Raw genomic sequence first — 19,652 nt, 5'->3', positions numbered from 1 at the left:
ACTGCAAAATATAATTTTGATACCTTAAGCTGTCTTCTTTGTGAGGGATTTAGAAAAGACTTATTTAAGGTTCAGCTTGTGGAAATGATCAGAGCTATAGTTTCTAAGATTAAAATGTCTGCCTTTTTTTTAGGAAGAGAAAGCTCTCCTTGGGTGGCTAAATATGATTGACAGATTGGTTTCCAGTCCTCGAGCAACAGATGCCTCTACTGCAGCTATGTTACTAAAATTACTTGTGGAGAAATGCAGCTTACCACTGACATTCAAAAAGAATGCGAAGAAGCGAGATGATGAACACCTATCCACCATCATGAAATCAAAATCTTTTCAATGTAGGCAGGCCTTCAGAGTGTTAACCCATTTGGTTAGTTTGCTGGGGTCTCATTGCTTGGCTGCCTCAAAGAACTTATATGTGACTGGTGTTCAAGCCCCCATGCACAATGTTCTGTATTGCATAAGAGCAATCCTTGGCTACATGTCATTCAGGTACCATCTGAACTTTAATTGTATTATGTAACCAGGCTTTTGTGTAACACAGCACTGAGTAGTCATTTAATTGAAGCCACCTTCAATTCTTTGTAAGTGATTGACACTGAGTTTTAAAAAGATAGTGTTACAAAATAGTTGTTAAATTGAACACTACGATCAGGCATTGGGTGATTTCAGGAGTTTTCCTAACCTAACCATAGGTGGCACCAAAGTCCTAATTCTCTCTCCCTGTTGAAAATTACATGAAGCTTTGCTCGACCATGCCTTACTGTACAACTGTATAACTGTGGGGCACCGTTAGTTGTCTTGCATCCAAGGAATGTAGCACATCCAGTTTAAACTGTAGATACCTAAACCCCCATATCCAATTAAACCTTATAGAACTGGTTATCACACTATACCAAGAATTTTGAAATAAAATGAATTGTCGAATTTTTAACGACCTCTAAATGTGAACATCCAAATCATCTTTTGGGTCCCTTTTGAAAGCTACAAGTCAAAGGGGATTTGTTTGTTTGCCCTCAGATTTAGACAGTAGCTAGTTTGACATATAAAAACAAAAACATGTTATTGAATTTGTTATTTCCAAATAGTTTTTCTCTGAGAGCAATTTTTCTACAGTCGCTCCATATTTTTAAATCCTATTTTGAAAATGTTCTGTAACTTTTCACTGAAATTGAACATGGCAAATCGCAGACTCAGTTATTTAGCACTTTGGGTCCAGAAACTGAGCGACAAATTAAATAAGCGAAAAATAAAATTTGGTTTGACTTGTAGCTTTCAAATGGTGATTCCGATGCTCGCATTTAGAGGTCATAAAAAATTTGACAATTCATTTTATTTCAAAATTCTTGGTATAGTTTGAAAGCCAGCTATACATGTACAAGCTTTAATTGTATATAGGGGTTTAGGTGTCTACAGTTTAAACTGGACAGGCTACATTGTTTGGACGTGAGACACCTCCAAAAGTATATGGTAACCTTTAAGTAGGCCAAAAATTGACGTAAAATATTTACAGTTGAAAACAGTAAATGGAGATATGTTTATTGTACCATTTATATAGTTTGTAGTTTACAATACTTCATGTATGTCTGCTTAAAACTTTTCAATATGGTAGACTAAAGAAATTCAGCCAATTTGGGCAAGTTTCAATAGCCAACACAACAAAATAGGCAAAAGCTGAAGTGACTATTCAGAGTGCAGTGCACAGTATTGCTTTGAAATGATTTTTGTGGGCTTATGCATTATATGTAAAGGTTTACAGTCTTGTCAGTTGATGACTTATCAACACATTTCTGACAGGTTACCAACAGATTGCTAGCAGTTTGCCAACTGTTGGCTGACTGTTGCCTGACAGTCGCCCAGCACTTTAGTCTAAAATTATAATGAAAACTGTTGGCTCTTTGTCGGCCATTCAATTTGTTGACCAGCAGTTGGCTGACAAACGGCCCACAGTCAGCCAACTGTCTGCTGACAAATGACGGGTGTCTACAAAACGAAGACCTAAGACCTAAGACTTGAGACCCAAAAATGAAGACTTGTTTTTTTACAGGCCAATCAAACCAGAGACAGTCAAACTGGGTCAATGCTTTTCTTCAGACAATGACTGACACGAAATTAATGGGGTCTTTGTTTTGTAGATAAGGCCGGCTCGAACTACAAAACGAAGACCATCACTAAAATGCTTTGTTCATTGTCAGCTGATGTGGAATCAACGGGGTCTTAGTTTTGTAGATAAGACCGACTCGAACTACAAAACGAAGACCCTCGCTTATATGCTTTGTTCGTTGTCATCTGACGCAGAATCAATGGGGTCTTTGTTTTGTAGATAAGGCTGGCTCGAACTACAAAACGAAGACCCTCGCTTAAATGCTTTGTTCCTTGTCAGCTGACGCGAAATCAATTAATGGGGTCTTTGAGCTGGCCTTAATTGATTTCATGTCAGTTGACAAAGGACAAAGCATTTAAGCGAGGGTCTTCGTTTTGTAGTTCGAGCTGGCCTTATCTACAAAATGAAGACCCCATTGATTTCGCGTCAGCTGACAAAGAACAAAGCATTTAAGCGAGGGTCTTCGTTTTGTAGTTTGAGCCAGCCTTATCTACAAAATGAAGACCTCATTGATTCTGCATCAGATGACAACAAACAAAGCATTTAAGTGAGGGTCTTCATTTTGTAGTTCGAGCCGCTTATCTACAAAACGAAGACCACATTAATTTCGCGTCCGTTGTTGTCCGAAGAGAAACGTTGACCCCGTTTGACTGTCTCTGGTTTGATAGGCCTGTAGAAAAACAAGACTTCGTTTTTGGGTCTTAGGTCTTAGGTCTTAGGTCTTCGTTTTGTAGACAACCGACAGATGACTGACAATATCTTTTGGGAGCTCTTCTTCACTTTTACCAATCAGTCTATTAAACCCCACCAACCACTTTTCAACTTCCATTGATCTGGTTGAAAAGTAAGAGCTTAAAGTTAAGAAACACATGCAAAAGCATACTTTGGACCATCTAAACTCTTCTCAAAAAAGAAACGTAACCACTATTGACTTGAGCACACAAGGGACTGCAAATCCTTCTGCACTTTCAGCAGATTTAATTAAAAGTTAACAGGAACTGAAGGATGGAAGGAAGGAGCAAGTGAAGGTCAATGTCCTACCTATACTCAGAAAATGACATTTTCTAAGTAAGAAGTACCCTTTTAAAAATGGTTATGTAACCAGGTGGTTGATTCATGATTGAAAAACTTTACTCTGGTTTAAAAATGTAAAAATGTTAGTAAAAAAAAAAAACCAGAGTAACGTTTTTCAATCATAAAAAGTACCCTGTTCCTAACAAACACCAATCCCCTCCGTTGAGCTCCCAGAATGAACAAGCCCTGCTAAAACACAAAGCTCCATGCATGTACCCATTGCAGATGTACTTTTCATTAACAAATAATGCTGAAGTATTGAGTCTTCCATTTTTGATAATTGAAGCCTTTTGTGCAAAAAGGGCGTATATAGCATTTTGGGCTGATTTTTATTTTTTGCAGGGTTGAGCTATTTTTTGGCAGACTGACTTGTTTTGACATGGAAAGCATTGTTGCATAATTATTTTTGTTGATTTGCACTTCATTTCAGAGAAATAACATATGCAAAAAAACTCAGTTTCTGAGCAGCATCTGTTAGAGCGAATCCTTCAAAGGTGGATTTTGATGCGGCGCAAACTTAAGCAGTTACTTTTAGCAGCTTCAACAGCATGGTTTTTTCAAATAGATGTTTTGATTTTTGAAAGAAGTAGAGAAATAGACTGGGGAAAAAAATATTCACCGACCTCGTATCAAACCAGGGTCACAACAAAACAAACTCAAATCTGGGCCATTCAGTGCCCTTGATTCACTTGTGCTAATGAAGCAACATTAAGAGAATAGCATAATTATATGAATAGTAAAACTAGGAGCAAATACCACGCTTCGGTGACTTCATCGTTTAACAAAACAAAATGTTTCTTTTGTTTTTCATTCGACAAAAGATCTCCAAAAGATACCCTTGGAAAACTGAGTTTTTGCATATGTTATTTCTTTAAAACGAAGTGCAAATCAACAAGAACAATTACACAGCGATGCTTTTCATGTCAAAACAAGTAAGTCTGCCAAAAATTAGCTCAATCCTGCAAAAAATAAAAATTGGCCCAAAATGCTATATATGCTCTTTTTGCACAGAAGCCTTCAACTACAATTGAACTGACTAGCGACCTATTCTTACTTCATTTTGGTAGCCTTGTAACTCTCAGAAGTGATTAATAGACTATGTAACCGCTCCTTACAATATCTATATGTAACCCCAAGTTTTCTAGACTAATTTACAAGGAAATGTATAGCGGCTAGAAAAGAGAATTCCTGATAGATCTTAGTAGTTAAACGATTAAATTACTACAACAATTCTTTGAACAAATTAGGTAACCCTTTGCATTGGATGACTTTGTTCATGCAAGGGCTTCATGTGCACACCCTTAGCAGAGGTCTAGAGAACATGCACACTAAGAATTTTTCCATGCAACTGCTGAAAAAAGAACGATATTTATAGTCAGAAACTAATTTTTTTTCTTGACCATTGCAAATCAGTTTTCTGTTTACTGTTGTCTTGAAGGTACATTTCAGGTGATGAACAATGGCAGAATCTCATCTCGTCTCTCTTAAATGAGTGTCTTCTTGCAGCAGACATTGCGGACCCAGTAGTGACCAGCTCATCACCTGAAGGATTTCTGATGGATGACGATGAAGGTATTCTTTTCTGTATCTTAAGTTTACTACTGTAAGAGATTCAATCCTAAAAAGAAATATAGCATTTAAAGTAGTAGGGAGATGAGAATAATCTACAGGTAAACATATTGTAAACACAAACCAGCTTCTCCAAGTTATGAAAATCTAACCAGGGATTGGGATCGGCTATCATGGTGGACAGTCATGCCTCCCTATGGTAAAAGTATTAAAATGTATTTTTTTCCTACCCTCTGGGAGCTAAGGAGTCAGCTTATTTCTGGTCTCTGGTAAGATGCTACAGAGCTTTTCTCTTTAAGGTCCCAGATCATTTGTAATAAAGGCATCCATGCTTGAGTGTCGATCGATACCCTCGATCGACACTCCATCGATACCTCAGTTGACACTTGATTGACACTCCATTGACATCTTGGTCAAGAGTGGACGAAACTTTCTATCAATTCATGTAAGTGGATCGACGCTTGACCGACTATCGACTGACTGTTGATCAAGTGTCGATAGAGTGTTGACCGAGTATCAGTCAACACTCGACCAAGGACGCCTTCAGTACACATGATCTAAGGTCCCTAGCACAGGTGTGGATGAACAGTTGAAAGAAAAGGATGAAGAGAACTTAAGGATCCTTTTCAAACAGCCTGCTGTTTACTGATACAACCAAGACAGCAAGAATTAACAGCTCAGAAGTATCACACTGGCTACACTGTTACTGAATACCCCCTAAGGAATTTGAAATACATTTTGAGAACTCCAGTTCAGTAGTAGGGGGGTTACAACAGCCTTCAAACACTTGTGTGTATGGATGGGAAGCTAAATTAAGTGCCTTGGCTTCATTTTGTTAATCCATTGTTTCCTTTTTGGAGAGGGGTATGGGACAGCTAAAACCATGACCCCCAAAACTTTCTTACATTTTGCCTAAATATTTTACAGCTGTTCCCTTTTGTAAAAACCCTTGCAGCTTGTGTTCCTTGAAATAGCCACTAGAATCGCTTGAATTCAGACATGTAGTGTCTGTGTGTAAAATTCCCTGAAGAGGTCTATGTTAGTTAGACAAAACACCTCAGAAAATAAATAGCATTAATAACTGCAGCTTGCAAGGGGCTGTTTACTAGTTTAGTGTTAAGAAGTTGTCTTGAAAAATTGTTGAAAAACTGAAGTTGACTTTAAAAAGAGAAGTTGAAATGGATGGTGTTAAAATCTTGCTAAAATTTCAGCAACCATTGTGAAAAATAACCAATGAACTTAGTTGAAGAAGTTGCCGTAAAAATGAATATTATTCAAATTTTGGCAGAAGCTTGTCACAAACTTTTGTTTTTGCTAGTGCAAACATAAAATGCCCAGATCTTTCATTTCATGATGTTATGTTTTTTCTTTCCCACAATACTTATTTCAGTTTGATATTGGACATACCCACGAGTATTTTTCGCTTCTGAAAATAGTCAATTTCTTAACTTTTACATAAAACTTGTTAATGTTTGAGATGGCACTTTTCCAAAGGATGCTCAAAAACTTTCTGACCAGTGTTTTTGATATCCATGCACAGTCAGGACCTCTTAATTACCTTCCTTATCAAACTACATGTATTACATAGTGATATGGATTGAATTTTTTATCTTCTTACAGGAGTGAATGAAGACTTCAGTAGGGTCCCACAATATTCTGTTTTAGAAGAAGGTCAAATGATGGCCCCTGCCTCTCAGATCCTTTTAGTGTGTTGCTGGAGGACTATGAAGGAAGTAGCTTTGTTGTTAGGGGAACTTGCTGAGAATGCACCAATACAACTTTGCAACAGCAAGCATGGTTTGTTGACTCCTAAACAGGTGATGAAATTGTTACACACAGAATATTATATGCGCTGCCAAACTGCAAGTGAGTAAAATAGAACTACTGTAGCAGTATTAAAATGCAAATGCCACTTGCAGCGAGTAGTTCAACTATGTGGCTTGATAAAGTTGTTTAATTTACAATTGTACAATTATGCATTTTTGTTAGGAGTAATGCCATACATAACATCTTCCTTCTTTGAACAGTAACAATCAGTGACACTATATTATTAAGCCAAAAAATGTCTGACATTCATTATGATTGATGAGCATTTTCATTTTCAGTGTGATCTGCTAGACTTCCAAGGTTGTCTAACTATGTAAAACAGCAATCTAACTTTAGATGCTCGGTTTTAACCTTCTTCAAGCTTCTGCTTATCACTTAAAAAAATTGATTCCGTGCCATAGCAACAGTTACAGTAACAGGTTACAAGGTGCCCAGGAATTTAGCAGCAGACACCCAAACAAGAATTTAGTGAATTGTATCCAGTTTATTTAATCTGTATAAGAATCTGAGGAACAAGAACTATGGTCAAATGATAATTACAAATTAAACAATCAGTCTATTTCTTTATTAAACACAGAGCATTCCTATATAATGAGGCCGAGGTGTTCAGCCTGCCAATCACAAATCCCAACGAAGGACGAATGCTCCCATTTGTTTGGCTTACTTGCTCATTACTTGCTAATTTTAGCATGTTGCCACAAGGTTCTGGAGGGCGAGGGGTGTAATTTTCTGTTTTACTTTACAAGTAAGCAGTGCCCTTTGAACTAAATGAACGATAGCTTCAGGAGAAAAGTTTACAAAGAAAATTGACTTTTTTAATTTCAACTTCATAATCATGTTCCTCCACTTGTGAAAGCCTATCATATGAATACGAGCTGTTCACTCAAATTTATAAAATGCCATGTCTAGTTCTTTTGATGCCACATTTTCTTTGCTCCTTTGAGGATTAATGCGGTTGAGAAATAGGTTTGGAAACTAAAACTCGTAAAAAAAAAAAACAGATACAAGCAGACTGCAAAGGTAACAGATTATATTTACAGTAATATGGTTATCCCTCAGCCATTTATCTTAAAGAGATTCCTCAAGGTGAACATTGGCTGCTAAAATTCAGGTGGTCTTTTACGAACACAATTTTTGTTTCTGTTGCACTCAGCCCTGAGTCTTCCTTCTCCTTTCTAACGTCAATATTCAGGCGAAATCTCTTTTTGACATTTTTTAAGTTCTCTTGTAATACTTTTTGTTTCCAATTTCTTTGCTCTGAATATAGAACAGTTTGCATTTTGTTTGCACGATCATAACGCTCATAAATCTGAATAATTTTAAATATCCCACTAAAATCCGTCTGTTTTCACAGGCTCACCAGAATCACCTCTTACAAGATTTGTTTTCGTCCTTGGCATGCTGAGATAAATGGAAACAGATAGCTCGTTGATCACAGGCATCAGCATTGTTATTTTAGTTAGCGGTGAAATTTGAATGTTCTGTGAAGTGACAAAGATAATTCATCATTTTTGTTCTTCCCAAGGCATCTTCTAAAGTGTTAATATAAGTTTTATTTTCACTGTATTTTTATTATTTACCCTATATTATTCTACGTAACTGACTTCGTTGTTTTAACAAAAATAACACTATTTCTCCATGACTTCTATGTTATGTGACCGTTATTTTGGCTTTCCACCATTGCACAAAAAAGCCAACAAAGTGCTTCAAAGATGGCATGTCCTTGCCATTCATAGGATCGCTCTGTGCTTAATATCCATTTGGGGTAACAAGAATTCATTTACCAGTTAGCTGTCAAACTCAAGAAATTATGATTCCTATATTGACTTTTGTCAAGCAAAGACCTCAGTTAATAACAGGCAGTCTGTGGTTTTGTCGGCTCACCTGTTGCCGATTGTCATAATAGTCTCAAGTAAGTTAGTCAGTAACAGTTGTTTAAGTTTGTCAAGACGTTGTTTTAGTTTATTGTTGCAATAACTGAGTCTTCTGTGACATTCGTTTCTCTGCGCTTTGACCAGACATCTGCAGGTGGATTTGACGATCTGGATGGCCTCTTGTGTGTTCAATGGAGACTTAGTTAAAGTCCGGCTGGAACGAGACCTTGGTCTTTGCAGCGGTGGTTGAACCAAAGTTGTTGGCACATTTGTCTGACAGTACAGTATAGTGTGATTGTGCGGGTGAGGGTAGTTCTGAAAAGAACTGTTGTTGGTGACTGATGTTTCGACAACCTGAGCAGAAGTCATCTTCGGAGTCAAGTGAATAATTGTTCGTCAGTTGATGATGTTAAAAGTCTGGTCTGTTGAACGTGAACCAACCTACTGAAGCTGACGCAGCAAACAGGAACCCAACACCTGTTACTACAGTGACTATACCTTACATTAAGGGCACTTCTGAGACCATCCCATGGGGCTGTAGCCCACAAACCTACAACTACGTTACAACACTTACTGACCAATGTTAAAGACAGGGACGAACCCAACCACAGACAGGGAGCACTTTACAAGATCAAATGCTTCGACTGCCGGGCTTCCTACATTGGTGAGACTGGCAGAAATCTTAACACGAGACTGACTGAACACAAATGAGCGACCATCAAGTGACAAACCACAACATCGACAGGGACTCTGCTCAGAGCTTAACCTAAAGTACAAACTATTTTCAACGACTGACTCTGGAAAGCTGGTACACTAACCTAGAACAAATGCCTCTAAACAGATGTCAACAACTACTGGCACCCTACAAACGACTTATCCATGATGGAAACAAATCCGACAAACAGACTTCTAACAGACCAACCTAATTTGACTAACAATAGACGGACCAAAAACCAACCAATTTGACAAGCAATAGACAGATCAAAACTGACCAATGACTGATGACGAAATTTACACAAGTCTTTCAGCCAATACCATTATGACTAAACTGACCAATCACGTTCAATGGACCAGACTTATAACATCATCGACTGGCAAACATTATTCACTTGACCCTGAGATGACTTCCACTCAGGTTGTCGAAATGTCAGTCACCAACAGCAGTTCTTTTCAGAACTACCCTGACCCGGACGATCACACTATACGAACTACCTTTGTGCAGCAGCTTCAGTAAATTAATGAACTGCTCAACATCTGCATTGGCTTGCAGATTCAGCAGCGTTTTTCGCTCATGATGAAAGCCCAAATGCTTGCTGAAGTCACTGAAGTCTATGCCGTTGAACAGGGGTCCATTATCACTGCTTACTGACACAGGTATGCCCAGCGAGGCGAAGGTATTATCCATCTTTCGTATCACCACCGTGGCACTCGTAGGGGTGGTAAATTCTACTTCTGCCCATCTAGACTGCTTGCACACCATAACCAGCAGATACACTCCAGTATGAATGGGGCCCTGGAAGTCCACAGCAACATCTTTCCATGGCATACTGGGCAATGGGTGTTATGCGCAATGGCTCTCACTCCTGTGACTCAGTCACTACTTGGCATGGGTGGCTGTGCTGGATGTGTGCCTCCACCATTTTGTCCAACCCTGGGAACCACACTCTGGTGCACAGGTACTTCTTTGTCTTTGTAATGCCTTGGTGGGCTTTGTGCTCAAGCTTCAGAGGAATACTCAACCCCACCTTATGCTGCAGAGCGTGATGAATTACTCTTCGTGCACCTTGGACTACCAGCACTGCTATGACAGCCAACTCCATGAAAATGGGGTCATACTGGAGCTCAAGCACTGTCTTCTCCTTCACCGTGAGGTATCCTCTAGCTACGGCTTCCTTCAAGTCCAGCCGTTCAGTGTCTGTGTGTGTTTCCTCTAGCAGCTCCTGCCAGGTGACTGCTTCAGGTACTGATGATTTCACAATAGCCATGATATCCTTCTGAAACTCTTCCACAGTCTCTCTTAGCTCAAATTCTTCCTTGTTCTTGCTGGCCTGGCTCTATTGTGCAGCCAGTGGTTCTGGATGACATGAGTGATAATCTGCTTCATTGTTCTTTAATTCTTCCTTAGTATATAGTTGTGGCAGTAGTTAAAGCCTTGAAGATGGACCCGCATTGTCTCTATGCCGAGTGGTGCAGTTGTTCCGTACCAGTGGTTTCTGGTCAGTGTCAACATCAAAGGCAGCAGCCGTGCTATGCACATATATTGTATTTATTTGTACTTATTTCACTTCATGTATTATATTGCTCACTGAAAAACCTTCTAAGGAATGTACAATAAAATTTTATCTTATCTTATCTTATATCTGATTGGCAAAGATACAAATAAAACAATTAAGACAAGTGATAAGTCTGTGTAGTTGCCATATGCTAATGAGACAAAATTTTGACCCAATATTATCTAAGTTCTTTTAAGCAACCACCTCCCATAAGCGACCAACTAGGCTTGACATTTTGGGTGGTGGCGTAAGGGAGGTTCCATTTTATCTGCTTTCAGTATCCATAAGTGCTCATGAGGGTTAATCACTGGCTGCCATCTCTTGGCCTCCGCATCGTACTGCTTTATGGTGGTTGCCATTCCACCTGGTCCCGCATCAGTTTTCAGTTTTGTCCTTCTCCATGGATCAAAGTATGCCATCAACATGTCATCCGTTAGCATTTCCTGGACCCATTCAAATGACCTTTGGCGCTCTGGTGTAATCCTTGAGCACTTCTCTCATCAGTGCAGTGACTTGTGTAAATCCCTCCATAAAGTCGGCAATTGCTCCAGCAATGAACAGGAAGGAGTGTATCTCTGTTGTTGACTGCGGGGGTCCTCCTGCCCTTAGGGCTTCTACCTTATCTGGTCCTGCTACCTTTAGGGCTGCTACCTTATCTGGGTCTGGTGATATGCCTTCCCTTGAAAAAGCCTTTCCAAAGAACTTGACAGCTTGGAGGTTGAGACTGCTCTTCTTCAAGCAAAGCTTGAGCTCATGTTCGTACCACAGCTGCTGTACATGTCTGGCGTTGTGCTGAAAACTAGGATGTTAACCCAGAAATGCAGCCTTTTGAAACGTTCGAGCCCTCTATGCATGTAAAATGTGGTGAGCTTCCTGCATTCCTCTGCCATCTCTAGCTGCATATAGCCATCCTTCATGTCTAAGTGGGAGAAATACTTGGCCCCATTAGTCTCTCCTCCAGTTCTCTTAAGGTGGGAATGGCATGTCTGGTTCTCTTTATGTACATTGTCATGTCCAGGCTCACCCTGATGTTTTCTCCATCTTTCTTTGGGGTTAGGACAACATTGCTGCACCACTGCATTGCTTTACTCCCTACATCTTCAATGATATCCATATAGTATACTGTGGCACCTAGTTTCATGTAGAACTACAGTAAGTTGTGTTTCATTAAGTTTTATTTGTTCACTTTGTTAATACTTGAATTATTGTACAATGCATTTAATAGGTTTTGTTCTTGTTACTTACCAGTATAGATACTGGTAATAATTCTTGTTTGATGATTGAGCAAGAGTTATTACAGTGAAGGAGAATGGTATGGGTCCTAGCAACAATATTTTATTAGAACTCTAAGAACTATTCAAAAGAATTTACTCCATTATTATTTTGTATGTTCATAGGTAACAAGAACAAAACATATTGAATGCATAAGTAGAACAATTTAAGTATTAACAAAGTCAACAAATAAAACTTAATGAAACACAACTTTTGGCAGCTAAACATGCAACTAGGTGTCACAGTATACATTGTGAAGTAGGTGATCAAACAAGAGTTATTACAATCAAGGAGAATGGAATGGATCATAGCAACAATTTAATTATACTGAACAGCTTTGTGAGAACTACATTGTATTCAAAAGAAGTTACTGTATCACTTTTTACAATAACTACAGAAATTCTTGTGCACTCAGTGGCTAATTTTTATTGTCAACAAGCATACAGACACATGAATTTATAATTTGTGCGATGCGTCAACAAGTCAGAGTGGACAATTTGACAATTTGTTATCGTAAAAAAACAAATTGACCTCAGTTTTTTCGTGCGTCTGTCCTGTTATTGATAATTACCAATAATTTCCTCATAACATTGTCTAAGTAGTCTGTGGATCCACTCTGCTATCGCCTCCTGAATCCACAGCTACTGTCGCAATGTCATGATGAAATACATGATCAATAGTAGGACAGACGCACGAAAAACTGACGTCAATTTGTTGCAGTGCAGGGTTCTGATTTCCTGAAAAAGATTTGTTTATCCTGCTATAGAAAAGACAATTATGTTTTCCCCTAGAGCTAGAGTGCTCAATACTCCTTCAAAGTGGCTCAATTATCCCACAATGGGGCTGACTATTCCTCAAAAGAGACTCAATCATCCCACAGTGGGGGCTCTGTATTCCTCATAAGAGACTGGATCATCCCACAATGGGGCTCCGTATTCCTCATAAGAGGCTTGATTATCCCACAATGGGGCTGTGTATACCTCAAAAGAGGCTCGATTATCCCACAATGGGGCTCAATATTGCTTAGAAGGGCTCAATTTTGTTATTGAGGTTCAGTTAAGTAAAGATTCAAGTAACTTTTCCTCATATGAGGCTTAAGAACTTCCAAATTATGGAGTATCAGCAAGCGCACCTGTTGCTTATGGAGTATCAACAAGCATTCATGTGGTTTAGCAAGCATCGTCAAATCAGGTCGGAGTACTATAGAAATTTGTTGTACATATCGACTTAAAAGCTGAAGAATACTCTCATAACCTTTCATCTGATCGATTACAAACAAAACATGAAAGCTGTGAGAAGTTGATGTTGTAAAATATATTATAAAATAACTGAGCTACTGCATGTGTTCTCATTGGTCAATAGGTGTGTTTAGATGAGAGTATGTAAACATGGTTGTGATGTTTTAGATTCATGTGTATTTTTGAGAATTATTTCATAAAAGCAGTAGAACACTTTTTCTGTGTTTACAAAGCCTTATCTAAACACTCAGGGGGCTGGGAGAATTCTTGAAAGTTATGCAAACCCAAGATGTAGTCTCAGGTTTGCATAACTGTCTCAAATTCTCCCAACCCTTCTCATGTTTAGATGAGGCTATGTTAACATGGAAAAAGACCTCTACTGCTTAAAAGACACTCACCTCGTTCAATCTCAGGGAGAAGCTGATACAGAAGTGAACCACTCCGCAAGGAAACCAAGATTTTTGTTGGTCATTGAGGATTATTGGCAAATCATCGTTGATATGAAGTATTCCCGAGAGACCACAAGATATATTTCTGTTGTGCTGATTGGCTCCGACGTACACTCTATTGTTACTTACTTACTTTCTGGAAAACTCAGACAATGGCAATAGTGACTGCTGTGCAAGCGCAGAAGTCACAAAAATATTGGCATATCATAAGTGTTGTATTACACCCCTACCTCCCCATAATGACCCCCTCTCTACAATGGCCACTTACCACTGTCCTCAGGGTGGTTGTTGTTGTGGAGAGGTTCGATTGAACTATCAAATTGACACAAAGACAGAAGTGTTTTGGTCAGTGCATCAACATAGATGAGTAAACATATTGGGAATCTCTTGCCAGGATTGATCATAATAAATGGAATAAAGCATTCTCTGGTAAAAGTTATCTGAAAAATAATCTTTCAACAGCCAGTCTACTGTCTTCAATGGATAGAAATTTGTGATAAAAAGAAACATTAAAAATTTGGATATAGAAAGTAATTTGCAGAGATAAATAAATTTATGCAAATTTGTAACGTCTCATTTTATCACATTTGTACCCTCACAAACAGTAGACTGACGATCTTAAGCTATATTTTTAATAATTTGTACCACAGAATGCTTTATTCAATTTTAACGTAGGTAATGTTTGTGATAAAACATGCTTTTTGGTTGTAGTGTTAATTCTGCTCTACTCTGTGTTGTTTTCTTTTTCAGTTAGGTAAGATTGGTGATTTCTTTACTAAAGTATTGCTGACTTCAAAACACAGAGGTGCTTTTGAACTAGCATACACTGGCTTTGCTAAGCTTTCTGCTGTTTTGTGGAGGTATTGATTTATACTTGCCTACTAGTATTTCCAGTACCATTCACTGCCACTGGTTCTACTGCTATTAGTACTGCACTACTGTTGCTGCTGCTAATACTAATGCTAACGCTAATGCTTACACTAACACTAAAGCTAATACTAATACTAACACAAATACTAATACTAATTTGGGATAATTTCCTTTTGTTAAATCAAGTGTCAGATTACAGTTCTATTCCCACAATGCATTTTTCCCTTGTAAGTGTACAGTTCTTTTTTAAGGAAGGACATACCACTATTATAGTAGGTGGAGGGCATTTGCAAGTATGTTGAGGTGTGCTTCTCTTGGGGGGTGGCAGGGGTGGGTCATGTGGACTGAACGTAATATGCAAACTACACAGGAACAGCTTAGACAGGAATGTATTTTTCTTCCTTTCTGTGTACGGGCATTTTCCTATCAGAACTTTCTTTGTTCATTATTTTACAGCTGGCCAGTGTAAATTCTAATGAGTAGAAATTACTTGACCCTCCCTTTGAAAATAGTGGCCCTTATCCTTGACCCTTACCCTTTACCCTCACCCTTGACCCTTACCCTTGACCTGCAACCCATGTTTTAACAATGCTGTCTCTCTCTTGATTTCCTACTATGAGTGAGTTGGCAGGTGTGTGAATATCCACCAGTAATCAGTTGTATTACCAATATATAGCTTTGTGTTGCTTTCCCATAATCACTTAATGAAAATGACCAAAACGCCACAAGGATGCTGCCCAAATTCCTTCAACCATGCTGTTAGGTGGCACTGATTTTTAGTATTGAATCTCCTATAAGTAATTTGAAATATTCTCCTTCAACTCTCTAGAAGTACAGATACCGATCTTTGCCAATTACCAGAACACTGGTTGTGGACTTTATTACAGGACCTTGGCAGTGCTTTTCCCTCAGAGACTTTGTGTGGTACAAGAAGGAGTGCTGGTGTTCCATTTTTTATTCAGGTCGGTATATACTGTATATTAATGCAAAGTCTCTATGGGGCAGTATAGGTCTTTGAGTTCCATTTTACTCAGAAAATGTTGTCAGTTGTTTGCTTTTATGATCCTTCTGTCCTTAACTTGCTGCTAACTTTTTAGTGAACCTGCTGAACAGTGGATAGAGATGTTGTATTTACCTGTACCTTAAAGTCAAAATCACAGTTGCAGTAGATTAGCATATTTGACCAAAAAAATTTTTCCCTAGTATTGTGACTACCTTTGTATTGTAAGAGTCAAGACCAAGTGCTCAAAAAGGTGTAATCTCACTATTACATCTTGTACTCAAATTAAATGTTGTTTTCATAATGTACCCTTGGGAGTGTGAAACAATCACAATGTTTGACCACAAGTCATTACCATACACAGTCACCTCAAAATTCATAAAAAAAATGCTGCTATGAATGTTTTCTCCTTTGATGGATTTCAATCTGAAGAAACTCATAGAGCTCAACTATGCTTTAAAGTCCCATGAGTTTTCAAAATCTCAGCAAGTTTTCTTGAATCTCAGTGAGATCTTGCTGACCTGCTCCCAGTTGGCTTGACAGCTCAATTCATAGAGCACTGCATTGGTATTGCAGAGGTCATGGGTTTGAATTCTGTTTGAGTCTGAATTTTTTGCAGGCTTTAATTTCACAACTGCTTAAGAATGACTGACTGTTGAGATCGAGAAACATCGGTCAACAACCCCTTTGGCATATCGCTCATTTTTTCACCCAAAGATACCCTTGGGTGACCTGTTCCTAAAAATCATATTTAAAGACTCCTGCAAATTTTTATTTTTTAGAAATTTGAGAAAATTTAAAATTGTGGTCAAAGTGCAGTTTTTCGTGTAATAAAATGCTCGAAATAAAGTGTGAGGACGAAGCGCTGCTTAAGTCTTAAATCAAATTCAGTTGACTTTAAACTTCACGCAAATATGGAACAACCATTCTGATTAATTTGTTGTTTTGAACTAATCTCAGATATGTTGATATAGTGGTTTTCCAAACCAGCTGAAAAACACCTATGAGGTATGTTTAAAATAATGACAAAATATAGGTCATGTTTAACACCACAAGAATGCAGCTGGTGCCTCTTGTTTCAATTATTTTACTTTACAGCCTTAAAATAATTCAACATATACCATACCACATTTCATGCTTTAACTCACAGTATTTCCCTTTGAGAAAAACGAAAATATATGTCAATGTGTTGCATGCAAATAACACAATATTTATACACGCACAAGAGACAAAACAATTTTAAGGGCAAAAATAAAATGCTATCATTAATTAAAATCCTGTCAATTCATTGCTTGCATAGGAACATAATGTCCACTATATAAAAACTGTTTCTAGACATTTTAGAAACATTGCGCTTGTGGCTGCTTCTAGGTAACTTCACCAGAAGAGTTTCAAACCCAAAACGACATTTATGCACAGGTAGCGAGTACTGCTCGGCGTACAATTTGCTTCCTTAACACTGAATTACATGGATGTATGATTTACCCGAGATAACAATCTGGATGACAAAAATGAAAAGAAATAAACTTATATACTAACACATTGCCAAGAAAAAGACTAACAACAATTCGCAAAAGATACAAAAAACTGTTTCTCACCATTTAGGTCTTCGGTAACACATGATACGATCCAATGGAAAACGATTTTGTTTACATCTAAGCACCACGCGATGCGAAAACACAAAATGGCGGAAAGCACGACTAGTGAGCGGTTACCTAGCACTTGAAGAATGTCCGCTGATACACAATCTGGCTGAACTGCAGCCACAGCGCTTTAACTTTGTTTAATTTCCTGTCTGCTGTCATGTCTAGTTTGTCATTTTGTGGTATTCCCTTGATGTCAACATTACTGTGAACATGAAGACATGATTGCAGTTATACACACAACTTAAGCAGTTGTGAGATTAAAGCCTGAAAAAAATTCAGGCCTGAACGGGATTCAAACCTATGACCTCTGCTATACCGGTGCAGTGCTCTACCAACTGGGAGCTGGTCACATTGTGAGTTCGTAACATACCCGTAGATGGTGAAGAATACAAGTGAATATATGGAAGACCATATATTTGAACTGCGGAGAAAGATACGAAGACATGATTGATCATTGCAATGTATTACCGGTACAACAAAAAAATCAAACCAAGGTTATCAAAAGTGTAACTTTGAAAAGTGTAGTGGGAAGTTCCAAATAAATTCTGCTTATATAAATTTAAAATAAGAAGTGCAACAGTCCAACCGCAAACAAATAAGCAAATATTAATATGGATCATTTAATCCAAAAATATTACAGGAAAGATACTAAAAGTGGTTGATTTTCTTCAATACCACTCCACATTGCCTTAAAGCACCTAAGCTTTCTGGTATAAGAATCAGGAGCCACATGAATCTGTCTGTTTTTATATATCGGCAACCATGCTGCATGGCTCACATTCGAGACTTAGTAAAAATGTGGCACAACCGTATGACCAGCTCAGCCATGCTTTTGCTGCTCTTGCACAAATGTTCGACAGTTAGCAATTCACATAAACCAATTAAAAGTTAAACATAGTGACAGGAGATTGGAAAGCACTTTTTAAAGTTGTCCTATCCAGGAGCTATTATTTCTTGTTCTTGAATAGCTTTTAATTGTAGCTTCAGTCAAGGGGGGGGGAGGGTGGTTCTCCCAAAAATTTTGGATATCTATCTCCCACAGGGGATTGAAATGAATTTCAGTGGTCTCTCTTAATGCCAACATTGAAACACCAGAGGATTCCCGAAATATTACAGGGATCGCTAAGCTAAATAATGTTCAGTTTAGCACCGCTGAGTCAATTACCTGTTGGCAGGCGCATTGCATTGACCATGGAAAAACAGTTAAAACAGAAAAGTGTGTTGCACTTTGTGATTTAGCATTGCCCAACACGTAATCGGTCTGGTTGTAATGTTTGCTAGTCTTATTAGATAAAATCTCTAGTTTTCTTTTGACACAAACATACTTTCTCAGCGTTTTTTTTAATTGGTGTTGCCAGTTTTTAGAGCATAATACCTACTTTTTTCTTGTAAAATATGGAAGAATCTAATAATTCTCCTGAGATGAGTTAGATAATTCTTTGTGCTGCCAAATTTCGAGCTCAATTTTTTTGATGGGCCTCCAGCTAAGAGATTTTCTAAAAGCTGAATCAGCTGGTTGAACAAAGACACTTGGAGAAGACCCCAAAAAAACAACAAACTGGTCTGTATCAACCTTTCAAGTTATTAAAGTGATGTACATGTATGGCGGAGATTTTAGAGAGCCTTTTTCAGTGATTTGGTGACAACAAAATTCCACACAAGCTTTCATTATAAAACTTCACTGAGATGACCGGAGATTGCTATTTAGTGAACAAGCGTTAGTACACTCCGTGTAAGCTTAAGTATTGTTGAGTATTTTTACAAAAATAAAGCTTCTTATCATAAACAGAGACAGCTCAATTGGTGTTTCCTGTTGTTGTTTTACATAAAAAGTATAATTTCTGCCTTTGTAACAAACATAATGTCTTTTGCCAGTGTACTCTACTTTATTGTACTTTACTCTGCTTTACAGTACTCTACTGTACTGTACTGTATTCTATACGCTATGGTATGCTACGCTATGTTCTACACTGCTCTACTCTACTTTACACTACGCTTCTGTACTGTACCCTACTCTACTGCACTTTACTATAGAGCATTTTCACTGTCACGCAATATAAAATAAAATCAAAAACTATTCAATGGATAAATTCAAGAAATTGTGATATTATAGAAGATAATAAAGAAGACACTTCTCCAAGGTTAAGGTGTGTACATTGTCCCAAAGTTGAGATATTCATCAAAATGTTCTGTGCAAATTACAGAACCTAGTATGGAGCCGCCATGTTGGTGTTCCTCTATGAGACACCAATATGGTGGCTGGAAAATAGTGTGAACATCTTGAACTTAGTTTGGCTATCTAGGACACAGATTAACTGCACTGAACAAGCAAACATTTAAATAAGCACTTTTCCAAATGCTTTAACGTCTTAAATGGCTAAAAATCACGAGATAAATACATGTTTTTTGACAAACCCGATCATAGCTTTATGTCACGCACCGCCATAAACCTGAAATTCAAA

At 38.1% G+C, this 19,652-nt stretch overlaps 2 protein-coding genes and 1 pseudogene across 9 annotated transcripts in view; 2 read left to right on the top strand and 1 right to left on the bottom strand.

The window, feature by feature from the left end:
* The window catches only part of LOC145484910 (uncharacterized), a 437,829-nt pseudogene that overhangs the window by 6,597 nt on the left and 411,580 nt on the right, over positions 1 to 19,652 (bottom strand). The window lies entirely within an intron of this gene.
* The window catches only part of LOC145484906 (tRNA (32-2'-O)-methyltransferase regulator THADA-like), a 656,511-nt gene that overhangs the window by 342,031 nt on the left and 294,828 nt on the right, over positions 1 to 19,652 (top strand). For all 7 annotated transcript variants that reach the window (XR_014049105.1, XM_081463530.1, XM_081463528.1 and 4 more), the window contains 5 exons: positions 134 to 486; positions 4,611 to 4,744; positions 6,362 to 6,558; positions 14,425 to 14,534; positions 15,374 to 15,506. Coding sequence is in view for 6 of the 7 variants with exons in the window: in XM_081463530.1 (XP_081319656.1) it covers positions 134 to 486; positions 4,611 to 4,744; positions 6,362 to 6,558; positions 14,425 to 14,534; positions 15,374 to 15,506 (927 nt within the window). In the remaining variant the exon portion in view is untranslated. The remainder of the gene's footprint in view (positions 1 to 133; positions 487 to 4,610; positions 4,745 to 6,361; positions 6,559 to 14,424; positions 14,535 to 15,373; positions 15,507 to 19,652) is intronic.
* The window catches only part of LOC145484925 (uncharacterized), a 174,480-nt gene that overhangs the window by 26,639 nt on the left and 128,189 nt on the right, over positions 1 to 19,652 (top strand). The gene's annotated exons all lie outside the window — the stretch shown is intronic.

The sequence above is a fragment of the Orbicella franksi genome, chromosome 4 (genome assembly GCF_964199315.1).
Source record: "Orbicella franksi chromosome 4, jaOrbFran1.1, whole genome shotgun sequence".
Taxonomy (NCBI): Eukaryota; Metazoa; Cnidaria; class Anthozoa; order Scleractinia; family Merulinidae; genus Orbicella; species Orbicella franksi.
Note: the sequence above shows the minus strand (reverse complement) of the source record. Positions and strands in the feature narration are given on the sequence as shown.